Source organism: Streptopelia decaocto, assembly GCF_964273445.1.
Source record: "Streptopelia decaocto genome assembly, chromosome: 4".
Classification (NCBI taxonomy): domain Eukaryota; kingdom Metazoa; phylum Chordata; class Aves; order Columbiformes; family Columbidae; genus Streptopelia; species Streptopelia decaocto.
In genome coordinates, this window is record NC_138658.1 from 20599277 (window position 1) to 20624062 (window position 24786).

Sequence of the window (24786 nt, forward strand, 5' to 3'; positions counted from 1 at the left end):
CAGACTGATGTCCCAAGCTTGCTGCCAAATATGTCTAATTAAAGTAAATGGCATGATTAAGCTTTTCTTGACACAGACTGCTGAAGTAGGTCAGATAAACAACGTCCTAGTAAAGCCCATTTCTTTCTAGTGTTAACATAGAAAGGCTACTGCATTTATCTAACAAAACACTAGTCTTAGTTCACCCCACTTCAGGAGAGCAAAGACAGACTTCAAGGAATTTGAGTTAATCATCTGACTTAAAGCAGCATGCACACATCTTCTTAATTTTATACTGTATACAAACCAGTTACCCTTTTTTTCTTCTTTTTTTTTTGTTTTCTTTCTAGTTGCAAGAAAATCGAGTCTAATTTCTTAGTTTTGTCCTGTGTAAAAAGGCCCCCATGGTAAGCTAAACCAGCGGCTTTGTCTCCCAGTCACAGGTGCACGTCTGCAATACCAGCAAGGCCGCAGAAAGGCAGCTCGGCGTTACAAAGCAATGCTGTCATGGTTCTGCGCTGCTGGCGAGAGGGCATGTAAATGTGTAAACGTGTTGCTGAAGTCAGAAATCTGTTGCTGACTAACACAGTGCCCATGATTACCTGCATGCTCTGCTCTCCACCTCCATCACCTGCTACCATGGAAGAATGTTTCTGCACTATACTTATCAGACAACTTACCTGGGAAGAGTGGAGCAGATGACAAGCTGACACCATCAGAACCAGGCTGTTTTACTAGAGGAAAAGCATCTGCACAGTCAGCTGCTAATGTAGCATGAAACTCCACGTTTCCAAAGGCTCTTGCTTGTGTCTCAGGTTGAGCTTTATCCTAAAGAAAGTATTTCCAGGTTCACTTGGGAATCAGGGATCTAAAAACACATGCTACCGTAACTCCATGGTGAATCTGTACAAGAGGGAGGGTGAGTCAGCCAGACATCTGTATTCCTGGTTGTCTGGGCTGTACTTGCAAAGGAACACACCTTCTCAATGGTGCAGCTGAAGGAGTCACTCAGATTCTGAACTCAACCCACCATAGATCTCAGATCCTAGTAAAGCAGATTAATGCCTTTTACATTATACCAGTCAAAATTATTAAATCAGGCTATTACCAAACCTTTGTTGTTAAAAAGCCTCAGGACAGGAATCATCTAGCTTTAATTGTATTTCCCTTTGCACGTGAAGACAGTGTGTTCCATGACCGTTACTACAAATTTAGCATGGACTTTAGTCCTATTTTCTGTTACAATTCGTACTGACATGTGGTTCTTAGAGTGCAGCTTTTTAAAGCAGGCTTTTCCCTTCTCTTCACTAGAGGGCAACGCACATTCACAGATAAGGAACTATCCATCCTGATAGCATTACACCAAGCAAAATAAAGTTCTTAACGTTTGAGTTTCAGACTGAGAACTGGAGTAAGGGACCAGTTAAAATCAAAATTATTTCTGGTCCAATACTGCCACTATGAGAAGCTTCCCTGGAACCCAATAACAGCTCCAGTCAGTGAGTACAGTATGTGAGAGCACCTGCCCTGGGCCAGAACTCAAAAAAATAAAATCAAGAACGAGTCTGAGCAGCTTGGCTGAAGCCAGATGCAGTTATTGTGCACCCAGTCTGCAACTGAGAACAGCTGCATGATCAAGTCCAGGAGCCTCAAGTGTACGAGTATTCCATCTCTGCTTTTCTGACTAGAGTAACTCAAGCACTGAAAATACTTAGTCCCCTCAAAAATAGGCAAAAAGTTCTAGTGTGGGCAACTTCAAAGCAAAACAACCAGACAGAGGGGACTACGTGATCGTGTGGTAACTGAGCCAGAGTTTTCAGAACTGCACCTAAATTCTGCACCTACCTCTGGAATGCTTTTCCTCTCAGAGCCCACAGACAGAACCAAAGCTTGTTTCAATTACACTAAATTATGTCATATTTTAGTGCTTCTGTATTTTACTTTTCTGCAGTGGAAATACATAGACATACATAAAACTAGTAAAATACATATTTAGCTCTTGTTAAAAGTGTTTCTGTTTTAGTTTTCATAATACGCTGAATGTACAACTGACTTTTTACCTTTAGTAAAGGCTACATCGGCTCCTTCTCCAAAGCCCACTGATCCATCAGATATCCGCAGCTCCTTTTGAGACAGCAGAAACATTTGCGTATTTAGACTGGACTCTGCTGCCACTGGGCCACTGACCTGTGGGGAAAAGCCAAATTAAATGATCAAAAAAAGGCCTTGGTTGTAGTGTCACAATGATCATTTTTGTCTTGGCTGAAGGATGCAATGTTACACTGAGAGGTTTTTAAAAGCCTGATACGTTCACTGGAAGTTAAGTCTCAGATTCAGAGCACTCCGTCTCCAAATGCTAAATTATTCCTCAAGCTAACTGCTCTAATACATACAGGCCAATTGTCACAAAGCCACCATACCTCTGAATGAAGTGCTGCCCACTGCTTGAGAAACAGACCCTCTGGATACAATTCTATTACACTGACTCTGTTTTAAAAATCAACTTCAGGACTACAAGTTACTTTGGAAAACAATCTCACACTTAAAACTAAAATTCCTTCCCCCTTCAGCCCCTACCTTCCTGAAACAAAAACAGCAAAGCAGTTGGGAAGAGGCTGGACTACGAGAGAAATAAATGGAAAAATAGGATTTTAATTATTAGAAAAAAATCATTTAGTTCATACAGTTTTGTTTAACCAACTTGTGCAAAGCACAGGAAGAATAATTCTGCACAAGGCAATGGCAGCACCTCGGGTTGTATCGGTGCCACCAGGACCAGTGTCCTGCTTCCGAGTGACACTTGGTTTTTCCCTTGAACGTGCTCACTGTGTCTACAACCATATGGCCCACAACACTGTAACTTCAGATGTCAGTGCTGCTCATTTGGATAACAAGCTTTTTGTTTTGAAATACGGCTTAACGCAATGCAATAATTAGTGTTATTACTCTTATGGCATGCATCTTTTCCAGTTTATTATAGTCACTAAAATTTGTCACATTAAATTGTTATAATTTTCCTGCTGAGAGAACTTGAAATGATTGCTGCAACGATCCAAAGTTTCTCAATCTTATTGAACTACCAATGAAAAATATTGAGTAAGCAAATACTTTTCTTGATTTCCAACACAAGCAGATGAAAAAAGGTATATCTACAATTATTTTCTTTAATCTTTCAAATGAACATGTTTCCCATATAAATAAAGCACAACACAAGAGATTTGTTCCTTGGATACTGTGACCAGTGAAATATTGAACAGTATTTTCCATGTCTTCAAAGTTTCTGAGTGTCCAGTCTAGATACACCTACTCTCCCCCAAATAGTAGGGATAATAAACATCAGTCAATGGGCTGTTAATAATACAGGTCCAGCCCTCAAGGAAGACGACACTTGTGACTCAGTTATTACAGTGAATTAACCACTTGTCCCTAAAACACAATCCATTCTTCTTACAGAGCCCAAAGGTAACCTCAGTACTCTTTAAATTCTATCAAGACAACATATTTTAAAAACACGCAAGCAGTTCTAATACATTAATGTATTTATACTCTTCCTTTTAGATGGTCATTAAAGAAATCATTACATTAACTACCAAGCATTTAACTAAGAAAAAGCATAACTGGTAATCTTCAGTAAACAACATTGATTTCAATCATGGCCTGGAAAGCCAGTAAATTTTCTTTTTTTTTTTTTTTTTAATCTGTGGTCCTGAAACCTGTTCTAACTATGATTCCACTTAAACACACAAGCAAAGAGTTAACGTGCATTTAAACATCTTTATAAAACCATGAGCTGTTAGCACTAATGTCTCCCAAGCCACAGAAGAATGACACAGAGCTCAGCACTCACTGGTTTAGGATTGAGGGTCTGCTACAAAACCTGCTCTCTGGCTTAGGGAGAGCCTAGATCACAGGACAGGCGTTATGTCTTGACTGGAAACTTGCTGTTTCTTTTTTCTCTTTAATGCTTGAACTAATACTTTCCTTTATTTAAATGTTTCTATGATGCTATGAGAATGCAGACTAATAATTTTAGAGATGTTTAAGTTTTAAACTCTTTAATGCACTAAGCTATACAAAACTGGTGACTCTGAACACTCTCGAGACCTAATAACGAGTTATTTCTGGTTTTTATGTGCAGGTAACATGACTGTGAGGAGCAAGGGATCTTCACTTGAGGCAGTTTGTGGAAGATCTCTCCTCATGACATTGACAACAAAATTTTAGGACTCCTGGGTATATACCTCTCAAACCACATTTCAAGCTCTGCTCAATGCCTTCCTCCACATAACACACGAATCATATCACGCCTGAGTAGAGACAGTGGAAATTTGAATCCCTCAGATGTTAAACAAGGATAAGTTTCTACAGTTGGAATAGAAATAGTCACTTTAAGAAAAGTGATTCTTGAAAGACTTTTCATTTCAGAGGACACTCTTTAACAAATTGAGCTTAAGCCCTGGCTGTCTTTCCATATGACACAGACTGAGTTCAGGATTTTGCTGAATTTATCTGGTGATATAGGCTGGTTAAGTATTTTGCTGGATGCTCCTCTTAGAAAGAAAGCTTTGTAACCAAAAAAGAGAGTGAATATAAGATAACTCATCAAAGTTGGATTGAAAAGTAGAAGCTTGATAAAGTTCTGTCAATTAACACAAAGTAATATTCTATATAGAAATTAAGCTTTATATATATATTTTTTTTTTCTATCAAAAACTGCATAGAAAGCAGTTTTGATATGATAATAAATAATTGTTTTCCATGAAAATAAAAATCTGGTCTTTGAGTCAGGTAAAGAGAACAACTCTTCCCCTGCTGCAATGGTTTAATTCTGCATTATTTTCCCTTCCTATTCTGTGAAAAAAATAAAGAAGCCTATAGACACATCTCCTTAAGCTAAGGACTGCGATACTCTGATTAACTGCTGCAGTAGCAGTAAATTAAATCCTCACAAATCTACTTAAGAGCAATAAAATAGCTAGCTAGTCCTACACCAGTAATGAAAATAAAAACTAAACCTCAACTCCTACTGCAATAACAAAAGAGTAAAAGCCAAAGTGCATTATACATATTTACACTGTGTCTTACACTGTGTAGCCTCATCTAAGTGTTCCTGCTCCAGCAGGGGGATTGGACTAGATGATCTTTGAAGTCCCTTCCAATCCCCAACATTCTGTGATTCATGTCTGTTCTGTCAGTTTTTCTACTAAGTGGAACCTAGCCCCATGTTTTCAGCTGGTTGAAAAACAGAAACACAGTGGAAGAGATTATTTAATCAGTAAAAGTTCCAAAGAGGTAAGTCCCAGCAAAACACAAGTGCTTCTTTGTACTCACCATCATTTGTGTCAGACAAGATTATTATTTTAGTGCTTGGGAATTCAGTGCCAATTTGGCCACCCAGTGGCATGCTCAGAGAAATACTGAGGGTCTCATCTTCCTCATAGAGAGCGTCATCAATAATGATAATATGACAGTCTCATTTCTCAGTCTCATCTTTATTAAAATGAACAGTGCTGCTATGATCTCCAGGACGTGAGATGTAGTCAGAATAACATAGGACTGTGGATGGTACTGTGCTGGTAGCAGAACCTGTGAGGGGAGAAGGTAAAACATGAACTAGAGGCACTCAGGATTTGAAGGCAGTAGAACAACACCCGACCTTTAAATGAAACACAAGCAGAAAAAGAGTTTTATGCTGGAACTGACTAATAAATGTGCTTTGGTAAAAAGTCAAACACAAGAAATTATTACTGTTTATATTTACAACTTCACCAGTAGCAAAGAGGGCTCTTATTATCACTCAACACCCTCATGAAACCATCCCTGTGCCCAGTTCACTATTATCTCCAGTTATCCTGACTCAGCTTTCTTGTGGGGCTGCACTTCAACCAGGTGGGAGAAGTGAGTCAACTAATTTAAAAAAAACAAACAACAGCAAGAAAAAAAAAAAAAAACAAACCACAAAAAAACTACCAACAACAAAAAAGAAAAGGAACAACTCTCAAAAACATGCTTTGATACAAATTATGTAGAGCACAGCCCCATCAGCAGTTGAACAGTCACAATAAAAAGTGTTTTTGTGAGGGAAGAAGAATCCAAGAGCAGTCAGGACAGGCAAGTGGCAAAATCCCCAAATAGGTTGTGCTGTTGAAGGACATAGATACAAACCCGATTTAACATCACACAAGACTGACCACATTTCGTAATATTTGCACTCAAAAATGGCAAGATACTTTCCTTTTTTGTGGATCTGAATGCCTATGAAAGTCACTAGGACTTTAGGATGAGGACACATCCTGAAGAGACAAATGTGAATTGGAACTTCACATTTACCTCATTGTGTGATTCTTAGAAGGCTGGGGGGGGGGAAAATCCTTCCATCCTCCTCCTGATGTGTAAGGTTTATAGACAATATGAACCCAAGGACTGCTGTGGATTTGCGTTACCAGCATCCTTGCAGCCAATGGGATGTTATGAGCTGGATGGACTGCTAGATGGGTAAAAACTGGATAGATCATCAGCATCAAAAAGTGGTGGTTAATAGTTCATACTTCACCTGGAGGCCAGTTACAAGCTGGAGTTCATGAAAAACACAGATCACGATAACAATTACAGCAATTGTGCATTTGGGTAAATGGTTGGCACTGGTAACACCAGGTCCATTGACACTCTACCTGGTCAAAAAGCCACGCAGCTCGGTAAGATTTTCTGTGCCTCAATATGCAACAAAAGAGGGGAAAATGCTGTTAAGCCCTCATAAGTCACTGATGATGGAACAAAGGACCTATGAATGCCTGACACTGAAGACTCCTGCCAGCCACTCAGGCTGACTCTTATGGATAAGGGTAAAATAGAAACAAAATATGTTAAAAGCATTTTCTGAACCAGAAATTGAAAGGAGTCAGAGAACTGAGGATGATCCCACATTTTCCCTTCCTATGAAGCACACACGACATTGGTATCTCAAGCTACTACTAGCTGGTACAGGACTTCTCTACAAGAGTCAGGCTTTTTTAAAATCAAAATTTCATATTTCACTGTTTAGGATAAATTCTAACCTTTATCTTAAGCCTGGTTTCATTTATAAATGCCCATTACCTTACATCTATTAAACCTATTTTTGGATGCATATTTTGGTTCTGATTAAGACTTATCTGATATATTTTATAAAATCTAATATTTTCACAATATCTAATATTTTCTCTCCTCCTCCATCCTGCTTTTTCAGCTTATAGCAGGAAAACTCTGACAACAGGAAAAACTCCACACTGAGGACCTTGGTTCTCCCTCAAGATACATACAAAGACACAGTGATCAGTCAGATCCTCAGCAACAGGAGAGGTACACGGATTAATACTGGAAGAATAATTTTTTTGCCCTCTAAACAACCACTGCAAGGACAGGCATTTGCAGGGAAAAAAACTGGTGCCTCTTCGAAAAAAGGTATACATCTATATACACACATGCATGTATGTGTACACGTATGTATACACATATTCTTACACATATGTGCACACATATTCTTACATTTTGGGCTTTTAAACACTCTTCGAGCAGAGAACTAGACACACCTAAGTTGCCTGCAAAAATCACTTCTTTCAGATACTGAAGCTACTGACAATACTTGCTGACTAACAACTGCATTTGCTCTCCTACTCGCCTAAACATGAATATTATGCTGAAAAATCTGTTACCTACCTAGAGAACATACCTTGGTGTGTACAGCAAATGACCATCAGTTTTTGACTGACATCTCCAGATCTTCTAAAAGGAATCAGCAGTTCACCTTATCTTCCCCCACTCCGTTTTCCAGCTGAGGAATATACACTGTAGATCCTGAAGAAAAACATAATGAGAGAACAGGGGGACTGAAGCTGAACACCTGTATGATGTTACAAACAGAATATGAACTTAGCCAGGGGAGAGATTTTTATAAGAAATACGAATTCCTTGTTCAGCTAGGTGAAGCTTTAAGACAGGGCTGAATAACAACAGAACAAAGACAGATGAGGTAATACAGGTACTCATCACGGGACCTGCAAGTGAACAATACTGCACCTAATCACAAATTCTCAGAGAATGAGAAGTGATACACACCTTCACCAGGATCCACAATTTCAATGGTTGTGATTGCTGGAATCTCAAGGGCAGCCATAACTAGATCAGACAGAAAAATCTGGAATGTTTCAGATGCCTCATATTCCTTGTCTGCAAATATCCTCACTCACCAGGTGGCTGAAAGCCTGACATGGATTGAACTGGACCTGTTTCTGAGGTTTCCCCTTGAAGTCTTTATCCTTTACTACTGTACCACCTTTGGTTCCAATACCTGGATAAGATTTCAGAGGAAATATTCTCCATGCTTTTTAATATCTTAATAAAACTTAAAAAACAGTTTTAAAATGCTAATCTGGCAGTTATTGACCTTCAGAAAAAAATAAGGATGGTTATATCACACTTTCTCTAATACTGTAGCATAGCTCTCAAAAAAAATACATTGCTATGGTAGGGTCCTGTCAACATATGTGTACATCAAGAATCGTATTTGCATGAAAAATTCCATTGACTTCACCTGCTGGGCACTTAAAACCTGTACAAGCATCAAAGTTACAGAAGCATGAGGTTATTTATTGCATATGACTGAAGAGAAGAACTGTTCAACAGGGACAGTTTTCTTATCTATATAGAAATTTATGGAACACGTTTTCCAGTTATGCCTTCAGAAAAGATACACCAGCCTGTTAAATTTCCTTATGTCAATTAAGGTGTTCAAGGCTTCACTGAAGGTATAATTTAGTCACACATAAAAAACAAACAAACAATACCCCCCCACACACCAAAACAACCAATCCTACCACTCATCTCTTTCAAAGATAAATTAACCATTCTACATTTAAACTTTGTGCTTACAGTTTCTGTTACTGCTCTGTCTGCATCTGTGCTGTACTTATACACATTTAGAATCTGTGAAGTTCTTTACCACTTTTACCTGTACACTAAATAAGCCCTGAAGATTTTTGCCATCCGTCCAAGTCTTGCTTCTGCAGATGCTCTCCTAGCCAGGTGAGTGGATATTTGATGTGAAATTGCAGCTCAGCGTGACAGAACAATGTTCACAGGGTTTATTTGGATCCACCACACTATGCAAATTTGCTTCTTCTCTCCCATTTTCTTTTTTCTCGCTGTGTAACTCTAAGCTGCAATACCTAGCCACAAACACATCCTCTCTGCTGGGCTGTTACCCAAGCAGAATTTTTTCACTGTAGAGGTTTAAAAGGCTGCACATGCTCATCTTAATAAAAACCAGAGAGGGTAGTTGCACAGAGATTCTAGGGCTAGAGATGAATCCATTTAGTTCAAAGTAAAGCAGCAGATGAGGATATAACTCAAAGTAGGTTTATTTTGCTATGCAGATCAGATGAGGTTCACTGCAGCATGAGTTCATAAAATGATGATAAAACATGGATGTTTTGAGAGAGCAAAAACCATATCTAGAAACGTGAACATGTTTTCATGTGCAGGATGCTGCAAGTGACATAAGGATTCATTCAGTTTTTGCTACTTAATGCAATACAAACAGTTGCTTGATTAAGAAAAACCATTTTTTAAAAGCAAGATTGTACAAAAATATATCACAGGAAGGCACTCAAGAAAATATTTTTTTAATTAAGTCTGCATAGTTTTATAGCTAGGTTTCTTTGCTTTAAGCAACAATGCACACTTACTGGCAGAATCCAACTGTGGATATAAAGCAACTGTAACTCACCATGGAGTTCTGAAATTCATTACTGCCTCTAGGTTTCAATCCAGTATCAGTTTGAATATACAAGCATTTTTTTATTAAGGGTCAACACTAGCAATTAGGAGGCACTTTACCTCCCCAGTTGAGCATAATTAATCTCTCATCATCAAGTCAACAGCCTATGTGTTTGTGAGAGAATGTGATGGCTAGCAAAGAGCTTCTGAAGGCTGTGGAGTATGAAATCGTTCCTGAATGACTTACCATTCCTATATTTCCACAGTTTTTCTATTCTACAACTTCTTAGGTTTTAAATGTCTGATTTAATTAATACTCAGAAAACAGCTCAATGTATTTGTGTTGCACAAAGCGAATACTGTCACGCATGGGTTTAAATGATTAAAAAAAAAAACCCCAAACCTAAAGCTTTAAACCTTTTTTCTTTGTTTTTAAATCAGGCAGAAAAAGACCTTTTCTGCTCAGTGCTCCCTGAGCCGCTCCACTGGTGCAAATATTTTTATGATTCCTATTTACTTTGCAGAGCTGTCACGATTGGGTTCTCTGCTATCCCATGATAGCACACTCAGAACTTCAGTGTACTCTACACCTGCCACCTCTGCCAGCAGAAGACCTTGGAAGAATTTCTAGTAGCTTTCGGATTTTCTGATAGTTCAAAGGCCAGCATAATGTAAAGCAAGGAGTTGTAACTAACTTCTCCACAACTTGGTCCTACAAGTAAAGAGCAGCTACTTCAAGAACTTATTACTAATAGCTGAAGTTAATGTGTTACAAAATGTATCCTCCTGCCAAAATACACAGAATATCCCAATTTCTGTTTTGTTGTCTGGCAACTGATTTGAGGAAAAAGACACTGGGTAAACAGTAAAAGTTTGTTTTATTTATTTGCTCTTACACCTACTAATAAATACATTCAGTTAGATTTCTGGATGGCAGCAGTGGAAAATCAAACACGGAGTCATGTCTAAGCAATAAAAATCTATACCATTGTTTTTATTCTAATTATTTGGCACTTATGTGTAAACAGATTAGCAAGCAACTATGGAATAGCTTCTTAACTGCTGCCTTTTCTGGTGCAAGAAACTTCAAACATTCAAGATTTACTTACTGATAAAAGAGGTTTCTCACAGATACCCTCTGCATCTGATGGTCACCTCCAGAAATTTGGAGTTCTCATCTACAACGTAGTTCCCCTTCTCCAGTGAAATTCAAGCCCAGTTCAGTCGAAATGGCTGGCTCTCCAATATGTTCCCCGCTGTGTCACAGAAAAAGTATCCCGAATACTACATATGGTTCACAGAACACAACTAGAGCTCCCTAACGTGATTGCTTAAGTCAATTTGCATCAGCCTGAGGACAAAGCCAGCAGCGTTTTCACCTGCAGATGTGAGGGACAGAAGTGCACCAGATGACCCACAACGGTCCAGTCTCCCAGACCGGCCAGAGTTGACTGGCACGTGTCTTCCAAGAGCCATGGAGCTCCCTGTGAACTCTCAAATATTACTTTTGCACAGATTATTTCTGTCAGGAGTGGCGCTAAGCTGTGGAAATAACTCTTTGGGAGGCTTTAGGTGGGTCACGTTGTAGCCTCGTGTTACTGACGCTTTTTAATGATGGCAGTTTGATGCTATCAATATCAAACAGAAGCATGAGCTGAATTCAGCATCTCCTAGTCAATGCAGGCAACATACAATATCACATAAGGAAGATATAATATCGTGACATAAATTAATCGATTGTGCAAAAATATTTGGAAATTGTGACTAAGCTTCTATTTTTTGCTTTCAGGAAAATAATTTATAAAAACAGTAGTTATTTTGTATTTCATGAAAGAAAACAGAAAAATATTATGAATGTAATGCTGTTTAAAATGTACAAAGTAAAAAACATTTAGGTTGTAATTTTCTCCTGTTTTGGAAAATTAATTCTTTAGAAGTATTTTGTAAAATTTGTGTGTGATCTGGTAAATCACATTTTCACTCAACAAATGTAATCAAATAATAACCAGTCTTGAAGCCATAATCTTCCAGCTCATTAATTATGTTTTTCTAGCAAAATTAGACCTTATGCTGCATGCAGTATGCTTTGTAGTGCAAGATTATAACATCTGATTTCAGAAAGTCTTCATTGCCAGTAGATAACTGACAAGGTATAGACAAGAACTGGTACAAAAAAAGTTGCTCCCATCAAGAACTAATAAGACGCTGTCCTCCACTTTGATGATTTTCCACATAATGAACATAAATTTGCAAAAAACTGTACTTCAGATACTTAATTACTTACTGAATCAGACAATTTAACGAAATGGAAAATTGCATCCTGTTAGCATTTTGTTTCTGGACAAAAATTATGTTAGTTAACATTTTTCTTTTAAAATAAAAATCACATTTTACTCTCTAATTATGCACTTTTGTTACAGAAGAATAACAACATGAGACCAACTGACTAATTCAGCCCTGCATATAATAAGCACTTAAACTTTTGGACTAAAGGATCTAATTTGCTACTAGTGCCCTGTTGACATCTAATAAAAATCACCACATAAATCTCATTTGCCTTAACACCAAAAATTCTTATACTAACATCATTTCTATGGGAGTTGCCTCAGGCTATAAGAAAGTGTGGGGCAAAGTCCAGCTCAGCTTGATCATTATATTTCTGCTACACATCTTTCACAAACTTCATCCCTTGGCAGATTTCAGTGGGTTTTTTCCCTTTTTTCTTTTTCATTTTTTAAAAATAAAACCTAACACAGGGTGCTCCAAATTAACAAAGACTTATCAGCTTAGAAACAAAGGACTGGAAACAAAGGGAAACTCTTACTTAAGGCTAAATTAAAAACAAAACCAAACCAAAGGCCCGTAAGATAACAAAGTTTCACTTCACAATACATTAATGGTCACCTAGCATATTTCTTATTAGTCAACAATTGCAGTCAAAATCTAGTTCTCAGGTGTGAAATTACTGACAAACTGCTATATAGATCTGCACAGAGCTGAAACCCAGATGTGATGGGACCACCTGCACACTTGTTTCTAGTCAACAGTTCCATCATCTCTCATGTCTGTTTGCACTGCAAGGTCCTCCATACAAAACAAATACAGCATCCTCCTCCTCACATAAAAACCACACACATATGTGCAGGTAAATATACTCTCATATAAAGCTGTTTAGCAAAGACACATTTGTAATTCCTCAGATATTCTACTTATACTTTCTTCTGGAAATGTCTGCTCCTATTGCCAGAGTGGGAAGCATTTTGGGATGGATAATCTACCATATAACTATTCCCCAGACTATTTATTCAAAACAGAAAGTTGCTGAAAAAACTGAAGTAAAACACCTCCTAAGCTGTTATCCTTAGCACACAGTACATGCAAAAAAACATACTGTTGGGTAACACTTGGGATGGGGAAGAGTGTTGTATACGTTGTACTGCAGCATCGGCAAACTCAGCACGGCGTGTATCACAGGATCTGAGAACTGATTGCTGGAGCTGATGATACAAAGCAGCTGCCATGAATCGTTAGAAAGTGTCTTTTGCTTTCATCATCACTAGGAAAGATCAGACAGCAAGAGAGCTAAAGACACGCATCACTTTTCAGTGATAGGTATATTACACTCGACCTAACTCAGTACCTGGCTTTTTGTGAACTCGGCATTAAACAAAAAGATCCCCAAACCAAGCCCCAAACACCCTATAGGCTTAAAGTAAAATCATATAATTTCCCATTACTGAGTATATCACAGAACACAGCATCCTAGAAGATAAATGTCTGGAACATCCTTTAACCCTGTCCTTCCATATGCAAAGAGCAAAATACCCATTCATACTCCTAGACCATTTTTTCCTGTTTCCAAATTATATCTCATTTGGTAGGTTCCCAACCTTGGGCTGCTCATGGTCCATGAAAATCAGGACAGCCAAGGAATTTGTACTGTGCACAATACTAACGCCAGGTTCAACACTTGTTTACTGCTTCACAACTTCTCCACCTATTCTTTATTTCGGAACTGGCAAAAGGCTGGAGCAGGAAGCAGTGAAATTTTTAAGGTAATACATTTTCCTGTAGTTTTAAAGAGATAATAAAATGTAGTCTAAGGAATCTGTTCTTTATGTTGAGGATTGAGTACTTGTACCATAAAAATAACAAACAGGACAATTTTATTCTTTAAAATGTGTTTCAAACATATACTTAAATATCTCTATCTTTTAACTGAAACACAAATTCTTTAGCTCACCTACACATGCATCAAAAGCTGTAAAATCTTGCAGCTTCCCATTTTGCAATTTTTAGGAAGAATATATATGCAGGGGCAATTACTAGAAAATTTAAGCACTCGTGTTAAGTATCATATATTTGCATTTTTCAGAGAAGCAGAGAACACTGAAAATGACAAACTGTATCTTAAAAACAGGACAGTATGAAATTAGATGGTTGCCAGTTCTACAGATATGATAAACGGAGGTATTCCAACAACATATTATAGTTAATAAGGTCCCTAACTCTTTCTCTACATAGTCCACCAGCTTTTTCCTGCCCGAACAGGGAAGCCTTCAAGGGATGTCTCACACCAGCAGCTTCATAAATCTAACAAAGGCAGAACTGGTTTTCCTCTTGTCAAAGCAAATGTCATAAAAAACTCACAAGTTTCATAAAGGAGAGCCCTGGTTTTTCAGTGTTCTCCTAAAAATCTACCCTAGTTACTTGCTTTCTTGGTTTTATTACCCCTGAGCAAGTGTTGATGTCATGCCAAGTATTGTTAGATTTTGGGAAAAAAGACTAGATTAATACAAAGAGGTAGAAGTTGGTCATGTGCTTGGCACATGGGCCCTGCATCCTATGAAACATATATTTTTCTTTCTGTAAGCACCACAGACAGCATAAATATATATTCAGCAATTTGAAATTAGTAAAGAATAGAACATTAATAACCCAAACGGCAGGACACTTTCTTTTTGCTCTGGTGAAAAGTCCATCTGATCATCACCTCAGACTTTGTCTTAGCTTGGGTGGTTGGCCATGTTCCTATCGACTCCTTAAAGTGAAGTTATGTTTCTTTACAACAGCTGTTCTGTGGATGCAAACATATTCGCAGTTCACTTTGATTTGCTGGATAGCAAAAATTTATGGGAAAGGACTGGAAAGATAGAAAGCAGTTCAGGCCAATAAACAGTAAAGGAAATCAAAGGAATGAAAAGTTGGAGAAACACAAAAGGAAGAACAAAAACCAGCAGCTCAGAACAAGAAAGTAAATATACATATGTATGAAAGGGAAGTAGTTCCAAATGTTGGAAAAATTGAAAAGGGAGATGAGAGGGAGGAAATCTAAAATAACTTTTAACTTAAGATATAAAATTATGGGGTGGCAAAGTCACAAAAGGGCACTCATCCTCCCACCACTCAAAGAATCTTCAAAAATGCTTGGGCAAGCAGCAGATAGCAGGATTAGGAAATGTAGAGTTTGTTGGGAAACACAGAAAACATAGAAAAAACCACTTTTTTTCAGGAAAAAGCCATCTTTCTTGGTCTGCTTAAAGAAATATCAAATATCACAGTATCACAGTATGTTTGGGATTGGAAGAGACCTCAAAAGATCATCCAGTCCAATCCCCCTGCTGGAGCAGGAACGCCCAGGTGAGGTCGCACAGGAACATGTCCAGGCGGGTTTTGAATGTCTCCAGAGAAGGAGACTCCACCACTTCCCTGGGCAGCCTGTTCCAGTGCTCTGTCACCCTCACTGAGAAGAAGTTTTTTCTCAAATTTAAGTGGAACCTCTTGTGTTCCAGCTTGATCCCATTACCCCTTGTCCTACCATTGTTTGCCACCGAGAAGAGCCTGGCTCCATCCTCATGGCACTCACCCTTTATATATTTATAAACATTAATAAGGTCACCCCTCAGTCTCCTCTTCTCCAAACTAAAGAGACTCTAGTCTCCAAAATACTTTAACACTGATTATAACATGAATTCCATGTTAAGGTCCTGCCAGCATTTCAAAATATCTTACAGGTGACTTTCAAGAACAAATAAAAACAAAGAGTTAGTTATAAAAACCAAAACAAACAAAAAAAACCCCAAACATACAAAAATCTCCACCTAAATGCAAAGTGCAGAATACAGGTCAAAAATGTCTACTGAATAGTATCACACCTTTTAAGCATGTAAGCCAAAAATAGAAAAAAAAAAAATGTAGCTGTTGGGAAAGAGCACTATCAAAAGAGCAAAAATCAGCTAACAAAAAAGTATACCTCATCGTTTTGAGTGCAGAAATCCAAAACAGTGGTACCATGCCATAGTAAAGCTTTTTATATGGCTTTTAAATCAGTATTTAATACGCCTTTTACAACTCATGCCTGATTTCAGTTATCATCAAAAAATTTTGAGACCTTAATGAATCTACATAAAGATGCTTATACTTTAGACTTTTTTTCCTGTTTGATATCAGTGGACAGGGTTTCAAAGGAACGGCCACACTGTTGTCCACATTTTGTTGGAGGCACTTTCATTATTGCAGCTTGTGGAGGGCTGGCAGGCACAGATTGAATTACCTTGTCTTCTGCTTTTAAATCTTACCCAATTATGAGGATTTCATATTTTCATCCTCCCAAATTCCAAGAGACCTGAAAGTTGACTAAGAGATTTGTAATTTGAGAATGATGAGCATTCAGTGAAACATGAGGCGAGCCTGTGCATCAGGAGACTGAAAGTCATAGTCCTTCTTTGCCTTTTCTTGCCCACCCTTTCCCACTCCTGCTACAGGACTGGAGAACTGCAGTGTACTGTCAATATAAGAAAAACTACATGCATTTTATTTAAAAAATAAAAATAAAAATTTGCAGCCATATTCTCAATCCGGAAAAAGCATGACTCCGTCTGTGACTCCAGTGCTTCTGCCCATGTTCTTTGCCTTAGTTGCTTTGCTTTGCCCTGTCTTTAACATAAATTAGTAATCTTTACTCAGACCCAGTCAGCCTCCACTTAAATAAGCATTGTATCCTTCTATTAAAATTCATCATTTACTCTATATATCTTTATATAGTCTCTTTCTGGAAGCCATCAACTCAAGAAAAATATGTCCTTCGAGCCTAACAATAACATGCTTTGCTGCACTATGAGACACTATACTAAAACTATTTATCCAGTGGAAGTCACCACAACATACTATGCATCCATACCAGTGTAGCTCACTGGAACACAAAAGCCACACTCTAATTTGCTACATTAGCACAGAGGAACATGGTTTATCCTGCATGGCTGGGAAGGTGTTTTCCATTAATTAGGCCTAATTCTTGGAGTTTTTCTGATATATGAACACAATGGAAGAGATCAAATGGCAAAAGCAGCTCTCAAATAAACTTACTGCTGCTCCAGAGACTGTAAACATTTTCAAGTACAGGAGTTCACAAGAAGCCCAAGAATTTTTGTTCTGGCAAAACAGAACTTGGTATTTGCAACAAACCATCATCACTGCACTTCTAAATAACCAGTTTTGCTCGTAGAAGGGAGTTGCATTTAATAGTACAATTAGGAGAATAATCATGATAAAATAAGTTTTGTATCACAGGCTTGTCTAATTTTTGTCTGTTTTCCTAACAGCCTCAGTTGTAGATAACTGCAGTCTAGCCCCAACATATTCCACTTAGAAACATTTCCTTTTTTAGAAGGAGATGGAAAATTTAAAAGTGAAGAGTTCAAGAAGCAGAGATGGGACAGGGACTGAGACAGAGCTACCGTAGAAGGGTGTGTGCTACAGAGATACTCCTTACCACCAGCCAAGGAATGTCCAGTTGTTCCTGAGAGCAACTTCCTGTTGTTACAGAGATACAACTACATTGATTAGAGGTTATCCACAGAACAGTCTTCAATACTCTGCCTGTTATGTGTTAAGTCTAACTCCTACTTCTAATTTAATTTAAGAATAAATTAATCTTTACATAATCAGGCAGCTCAAACAACAATAAACTACCCTGAAGTCAGGCCTATGGTCCAACACAGATACATACAAGAGAGATGGGAAACGGGAGTTTGCTAGCTATTATTTCACAAAAGTCTCTCTGTCTGGAAATAGGGAAAAAAAGAGAAAGGAGAAAAAAAAAAAAAGACAGAAATGAAGGAATATCAAAATAGTGGAGTTCAAAAAAACCAAACAAACCAGGAATATGACACTCAGGGAAGCTAAGAGTGAGCTCTTTAGTCATTTTTCACATTAATTTGATCAAAAAATAGTTTTGCTAACCGGTTCTGTGCCAGAAAAATTCTTCATCAAAAAAAGGAATTGAGAAACCTCCTTGTCACTACTCTGTTCTCAATGGTTCTTGGATTTTTATTACATGCAAGACTATGAAGGAAGCACATTGTCTGCAGAAAGGGATGGGTGTTCCTCATAGATAAATCTAATACTAAAGTGTCTGCTTTTCCAGACTGTATTTGGCCTGAAAGAAGTCATGGTACTGTAGGAATTTGTTCTTCTACCACCATCCTTTTTTGTATTAATTACATTAAAAACTATATTCTAAGGAATCATCTTCATTTCCATGTTTAGGTTAACTACAGAAACTACTTGCCACTGTTGAAGAAGCAACATCAGCCAATTCATTTAATTAGACAGTCTAAATTGTGCAGATTTCAATTTATCCATATACTAAAGACTATTCTACCAAAGCTTCACAATAACAAATACATTCAAGAATTCTGCAAGCTATTGGAACTGATAGACCTGCACTACTTACATGATAAATTCTTCTTTAGATATTTCCTTACCCAGTCATCACCTTACATGTACTTATGGTCCATCTGGGCTCTGATCTTAATCCTACCTAATACATCTGATCTAATTTAGATTACTCACAGTATCAGTTGTTTCAAACAGCTATCAATCCATTTGCAAGCTGTCATGTCTGATTACCTATACAAATAATTTGCCAAATCTTTAAAATACCATGATAAAAATATACAGAACATGATTTTTAACAATGATCCTTTTATCATAAGAATATAAGTGCCTTACAGACTACAAGTTTTTGAAAGGGCAGTGTAATAAACATGCCAAGGGAAATCAACACAGGAAGTAATAAACCATAAATGAAAGTAGAAAGATTGACCACCGGGCTCCATAGATGCCTGCCTAAATTCTGGAAAGGTGCCAAGAGGTACCACAGAAACATAAGACGTGTTTCTTTCCTGCTTCAGAGGCCTTCCCTTTTATTCCCTAGTGAAATGCCTGCTCAGTCTTAAAGATCATTGCCACATGGAGAGCCATAGCCAGACCAGTGGATGAGGACTGATTCAGGTTTCCTGAATCCTCCAGCCACTTGACATTGACTGAAGTTCCACAACAGGGTAATGACCTGAAGCCTGAAAATACTGTAGAGTTCCTATCTTGAAACAGCAATAGATGAAGGGGTGAATGAAAACCATGTCAGAAACACTTCAATGTTTTAATTCCACAATTGCTCAGAGGTTCCTTTCAGCAGAAACATAATACCTTTACAAAAATTTGTATCAAAATAAAGCCTCCACCCCCAATGACTTTTCATTTTTGACTTGAACACAGGTAAAATGCACCATTCAGTGCTGTCAAGCATGACAGCAAATTAGAGCACACCAAACACGCAGTGAAAATGGAAAGCATTCTCCCACTGAATTCAAAAGATCCCTGCAGTGCAATTTATTCAACCAGCTTTGCTGCATAAGAATTCATACATATTTGCTGACTAATGATTTGAAACTTTTTGATGAAGTTTTTGTAAACCCCTTAGCACTTCTATTTAACTTACGCTGGGACAACTATAGCTTTGGGTTTTTTTTAAGGCTGCTTGGAGATGGCTCGTCAGTTGGAAATTCTTTGCTTCTTAAATGAGGCACCTTTGTGTCTAAAGTGGTGAAATTATACCACTGCAACATCTTTTGCAAAGTCACAAACCGTTTTCAGATTTGTGGATGTGAGGAGATAGATGCATAAAACCTGTCTACTAAAAAAGAGCATTTTTTAGCAAGAGAATGGTATACCAACTTGCAAAGTTGATTTATAAAAGCATTAGTAAAATTAGAGGACATATTACTTACACATAAGAGTAGACAGTTGTGTTAGATAAATACAGTAATCAGATACTAATTTTGACCAGTAACTACATTCTGCCAGTTTAGGTGATCAAATTCAAGCCAAGGATTGCTAACAATCTCCCGGAATTGCCGTATTTCAGTTTGTGTTACCCAAAGGAAATAACAAAACACCATTAAATTCTGCCAAAATATTAATTTTTCACCTGCACATTATGCATTAACAAGAATACCTATTCTTAAGTCACTGGATATCTTAATGTTCCTAGGCATTATAAGCAAGCATATGACTATGATACTGTGCTAGAATCTGCAAGAAGTGTGTGGCTCACAGATTACAAAATCCTATATTCTTATGCCTCCTTAGGTACCAGATTCAATCAAAACACTAAGAGACTATCCAGAATCAAGGAGCCATACTCCTTGCCTAGAAAAACATTAACAAGCTTTAAGATAAAAGGCTGATGTTCCTTATATTAGCCTTAGGAAAGCCTGGATCAGCCCCTGGATCAACTCCCTGGCTGAAGAGTCTAAATCTTTGAAAGGCAAAAGGTAAGAAAAAAGGTGGAAAAATCACACACTACCAGAGAACTGCTAGCTTTTCCTCGGGGTTTTCACCCAACTACACCTCCCTCATGCAATTTCTTTGCAGTAGCATCAATTGAATACGGGTGAGAAGGCCTCTTAGTGAAATCCCAAGCAAACTAAAATTAATAGCAAAGCTCCTGTTAACTTTAGTGGGATCAGATTTTTACCCCACAGATCTGGGACCCCTTCAAGCAAAATGCACAGAGCAAATTCGTACTTTATATCCTATGATGTATTTTTCCTTCTATGGAGCTATTTTTGAGTAGCTAGAAGTACATAGGTACAAGATTTTCTTTAATATTTCCTGGATTGCAAAAATGCTTTAGTACCTTTCAGTAGGATTCATTTACACAAAGGGAATTCTAAGTTTTAATATCACATTCTACTCAAGGTTTGAAAGAAGCCCGAACTAGTCCCACAAAGTTCACATTAGCAAAACATTATAGCTTTTAGTATCAGCAAGCTCTCATTACTCTTTTGGCAGCGCTAATTGAAAACACAGTCTAGAGGGCCGCAACAACAGGAGTGTCAAAAGCTTAAGTGTACGGAAAAACTACAAAATAAAAAAGGCAAACTCTACAGGCAAATAAGAGCTACATCACTGAACATAAACCAGGTGGAGAGGCATTGGACTAACCTGATTGTGTTTGTGCAAGAGAAGTGACAAGACAGAGAAAAACGCACGTGTTTTCTCCTCACATTTGGTACACACACACATTGCGTTGCTCAATGTTTCCTTTGTACTGATGCAAAATTAAAGGCTTTTAAGAGGATTCTAGAAGCTAGAACATACAAAATAGAAAATAGTGGACTCTTTCTTGAGTGTTGCTGAAACAGTTGCAAACTCCACTAAATCAGTGAACATTCTCTCCTCCTGCTGGGCCTTCAGGTACTTTTTCCTCAGTCATACAACAGCTATTAGAGTTGTGCCTTCTTTCAGGCATTCCCTTTGGAGGTTAAAGCCCCTGAGGGAATACGTTTAAAGTATTTTGAGGCACCAAAGCCATCAAAAGACTAATCCAAATAGAATTCATTTTAAAAGCATTTCCTTGCACTATCATAGTAATGACAGCATTGACTTTTCAACCTTCTTTCCCACACCAAACAAGTTTTAAGCAAATTTCCGGATGTTACTTGCTCAGCACACCTTCCTGTATCCATGAATTCTTCCTGTAGTGTCAGTCACATCAGTATCCAACAGCCCTTCAGTCAGTACATGTTTCATTACAAGTATAGCTATGCACATTGCTACAGCTTTTCTTATTCTGTTTGGTGATATCTGGAACAGATAGATGACGAAGTAATCTAGTTGAAAGTATCACTTCAGTTAGCAGAGACTGAAAGTGCTATTAATGAAAATATCTAGTAACTGTCTCCCTTTGTGTCCCTGGGTGTATAAAGAAAAAGAATCACTATCTGTTCAGCCATGTCATTTCTTTTTCCCCATTGTTTCTCATCATTATTATATTACCTCACTTAGTAATGCCACAGTCAGTGAAAGACTTGTATATTCATCAAGTGACAGCAAAATAAGGTATCTGTAAAAAACACAGGTAGTTGTTCACAGAAACCTCTCCTGTGTGCCAAGTGAAGGGTAAGCAAAAATAGACAAGGAATACATCTCCAATCATTTGTAAATTAATAGCCCCATCTGATTTTAACTGCATCGATTGCAAGCTACTTCAAAAAGAGCTAGAAAATAATTGGCTTGTGAAGTCTAGCTCATTTTTTCTATCCCCCTCATGTGGCCAACATTGAACCTTTTTCTTTCAGTATAACCAGAGGAAGCACAAACCAAAAGCCATTTTCAGTCTGTCATAGCTTTGTCTGCAGATTACTCTGCTGGCTCCTAAAAGAAAAGATCTTTCCAGCTGTCAAGGATACAAAGTGCCAGCCATGGGGAATGGGTTATTGCATTCTTTGCTTACAAAACAGAGGTCGCCCAGTTCCCTGTAGCCTGGTGCAACTACACCTCACCGAAATGATTTTCTTACCCAAACCTTAGCAAGAAAGGAAATAATTTCCTTCAAACTATAAATACTGTGTGCTTTTCCAGCTGCCCACTATTCTACCTTCATTTGTAAACATGAGAAACTTGTCCTTGAAAGGATCACAATGAACCAGAGGTGCAGTTGATCTAATATTGAAAATATCTTTAACGTGCCTTAAGGTACATAATCTTTCATATATGAGCAAAGTGACAATACCAAATGACGGGTGCCAAATGTTAAATTACTTCTTGGACAACTGAAAATAAACAAATCACACTTCATTGTTTTGCTGATACTCTCAGTGCAGTGTCCAAAAATAGTGTTGCCCTACAGATGGGATAAAGAAAACAGTGGAAGTTCTATCCAAGCTGCTCACATTCATCTTCAAGTCATAAAACGAACAGGTTCATCTCAGCTCATCGAAATGTCTCAGCTAGTCAAAGCGTGGGTAGTTCTTAATTCATAACAGAATGATTATTTCTCAGGCACATATTTACCACTGGCTGGATTGGTTTATAGCAAATGGTGGACAGAAAACTATGGTTATTTATACCACTACGAGAACAGAAACAGGCTGATTATAAATATAATAGAAAGTAATAACTGGTTTTCAACAGATCAAGACATACATTTTCTGGTTTGCAATCATTAGAATAGGAAGTGTCAGCAAACCCAAAGAAGCTATGGCTTTCCAGTGACTATCCTCATACTGTCAATGCAGATTTCTTTTTATTGAGTCTGCCAATTTTGGACAAAATATTTTAATGGTGTTTCAGACTTGTTTTGAGGCCTGCTAAGAAATACTTACTTCTGTCAAATGCTGTGTTAGAATGCTATTCTGACATGTTCTGTGTACTTGAGATTACATCAAACTAGTCAGTTTACAGCGATTATTATGAAGGCGGATCCTTACACAGATGTTATTCAACTGAACTGCAAATTTATTTTACAGATCTTCTTGTCTCCCTTTAATTAAAAGGAACTTAAGTAAAATTTTGATGAATTCTCAGTGAACTTAATTCATGCTAATGATTGGAGGAAAATACTCCAGCCTACGGAGAAAAAAATACACAAACAGAATAGATTTCAAAACAAGAGTCATCAAAGAATTATGGAAAAAAAAAGGAAAATACATATATCAGTTGATACAAATAATCACTGGCCCACTGAAGACTCAGAAACAATAACAATCTATGCAAAACAAGGATGTGCTTCTGTATAAATAAAAGCAAAATAGACTTAAAGCAGCCTGTCTTACCATTTCACCAGACTCTCAGCCATGATCTAGATCAACTAAACTCTCCTTATTTAACAAAGATTAACATACATTTTCTCTTTTGATTCAGTAGCTGGCCAGGATTCCAAACCCGCCAATGTTCCACATTGCACAGCCGAATTTTTGTAACGTACACAGCTAACCATAGTGGATTGACTGTCACCGGCAACAGTTCTCCATAGAGGCCACTGAACAAACAGTAATGTGACAACAGTATATCCCACAAAGAGTCCAATAGCTTACCATGGCAATTTGCATTAATTGTGATATTACACAGGGTGTTGGAAAAAGATGGACACAATTTGAAATCATGCTGCTTTGAAATTAGGTCCATATTTTTGCAACACCCTGTATGTTAAAATAAATAAAATATCCTGATTTGTGTTCCTATGTGTTCATGTCGCTTTTACATTTTACTTACAAAGAAATAATATATGACTTGTTTATGTAATCTGAACAATCTTCCAGATGATGTAATTCAAAGAAATGTAGAATTAAATATCTTAACCTTACCTTCATCTTCAATGGAGAAATAGAAGATGCCACTTGTAGCATTATAACGTTCCTTCAGGATGTAGCTGATCTTCATTTCATCAATATCAGCTAAAAAAAGAATATGCTAAATTAATCATCACAGCATTTATCTGCAGAGTATTGGACATAGTTCATTCTACCTTTACTATTTGATTACTTACAAATAAGTTGGCTAATTTGTGGATAACGCATATCACCAACCAAACTTACATAATGTGGCATGGATTCCTACACTGGTCTATACTGAGCAACACAACATAAATTTAGTTACTAGTTCAAAGAAAAGTAGAAAAAGACAGTGAGATGTAGTTTTACCCTAAATGTTTATTTTTCAATACTAAAGTCACATTCTTGTTTCAGCACATTAGGAAGAATTACTTTGCTGCTAATTTTTAAAAAATCTGTTTCACTTTAATCAGTTTTTTAAGCTCTTCCATAACACACAAAACTGTTGCAGGTACATTGGGAGTGAATATGAGAACATATCAAGCAAATCACAAATAGCTCTAAAAGTTAATACAACTTCGATTCAATACTCCCAGAGAAGAGGGGAAAATCATCAGGATATTTCTATTACCCTAAATTTACAGGTCTATTAACC

At 37.5% G+C, this 24786-nt stretch overlaps 1 protein-coding gene across 1 annotated transcript in view; it reads right to left on the minus strand.

The window, feature by feature from the left end:
• Window positions 1-2086: 2086 nt before the first annotated feature.
• The window catches only part of FREM3 (FRAS1 related extracellular matrix 3), a gene marked incomplete at both ends in the record, with an annotated part of 28482 nt that continues 5782 nt past the window's right edge, over window positions 2087-24786 (minus strand). The window contains 12 exon segments of the mRNA XM_082051208.1: window positions 2087-2166; window positions 5311-5452; window positions 5456-5565; window positions 7688-7765; window positions 7768-7812; window positions 8074-8200; window positions 8204-8215; window positions 8217-8305; window positions 10842-10857; window positions 10861-10941; window positions 10945-10988; window positions 24165-24254. Coding sequence (XP_081907334.1) covers window positions 2087-2166; window positions 5311-5452; window positions 5456-5565; window positions 7688-7765; window positions 7768-7812; window positions 8074-8200; window positions 8204-8215; window positions 8217-8305; window positions 10842-10857; window positions 10861-10941; window positions 10945-10988; window positions 24165-24254 — 914 coding nt within the window.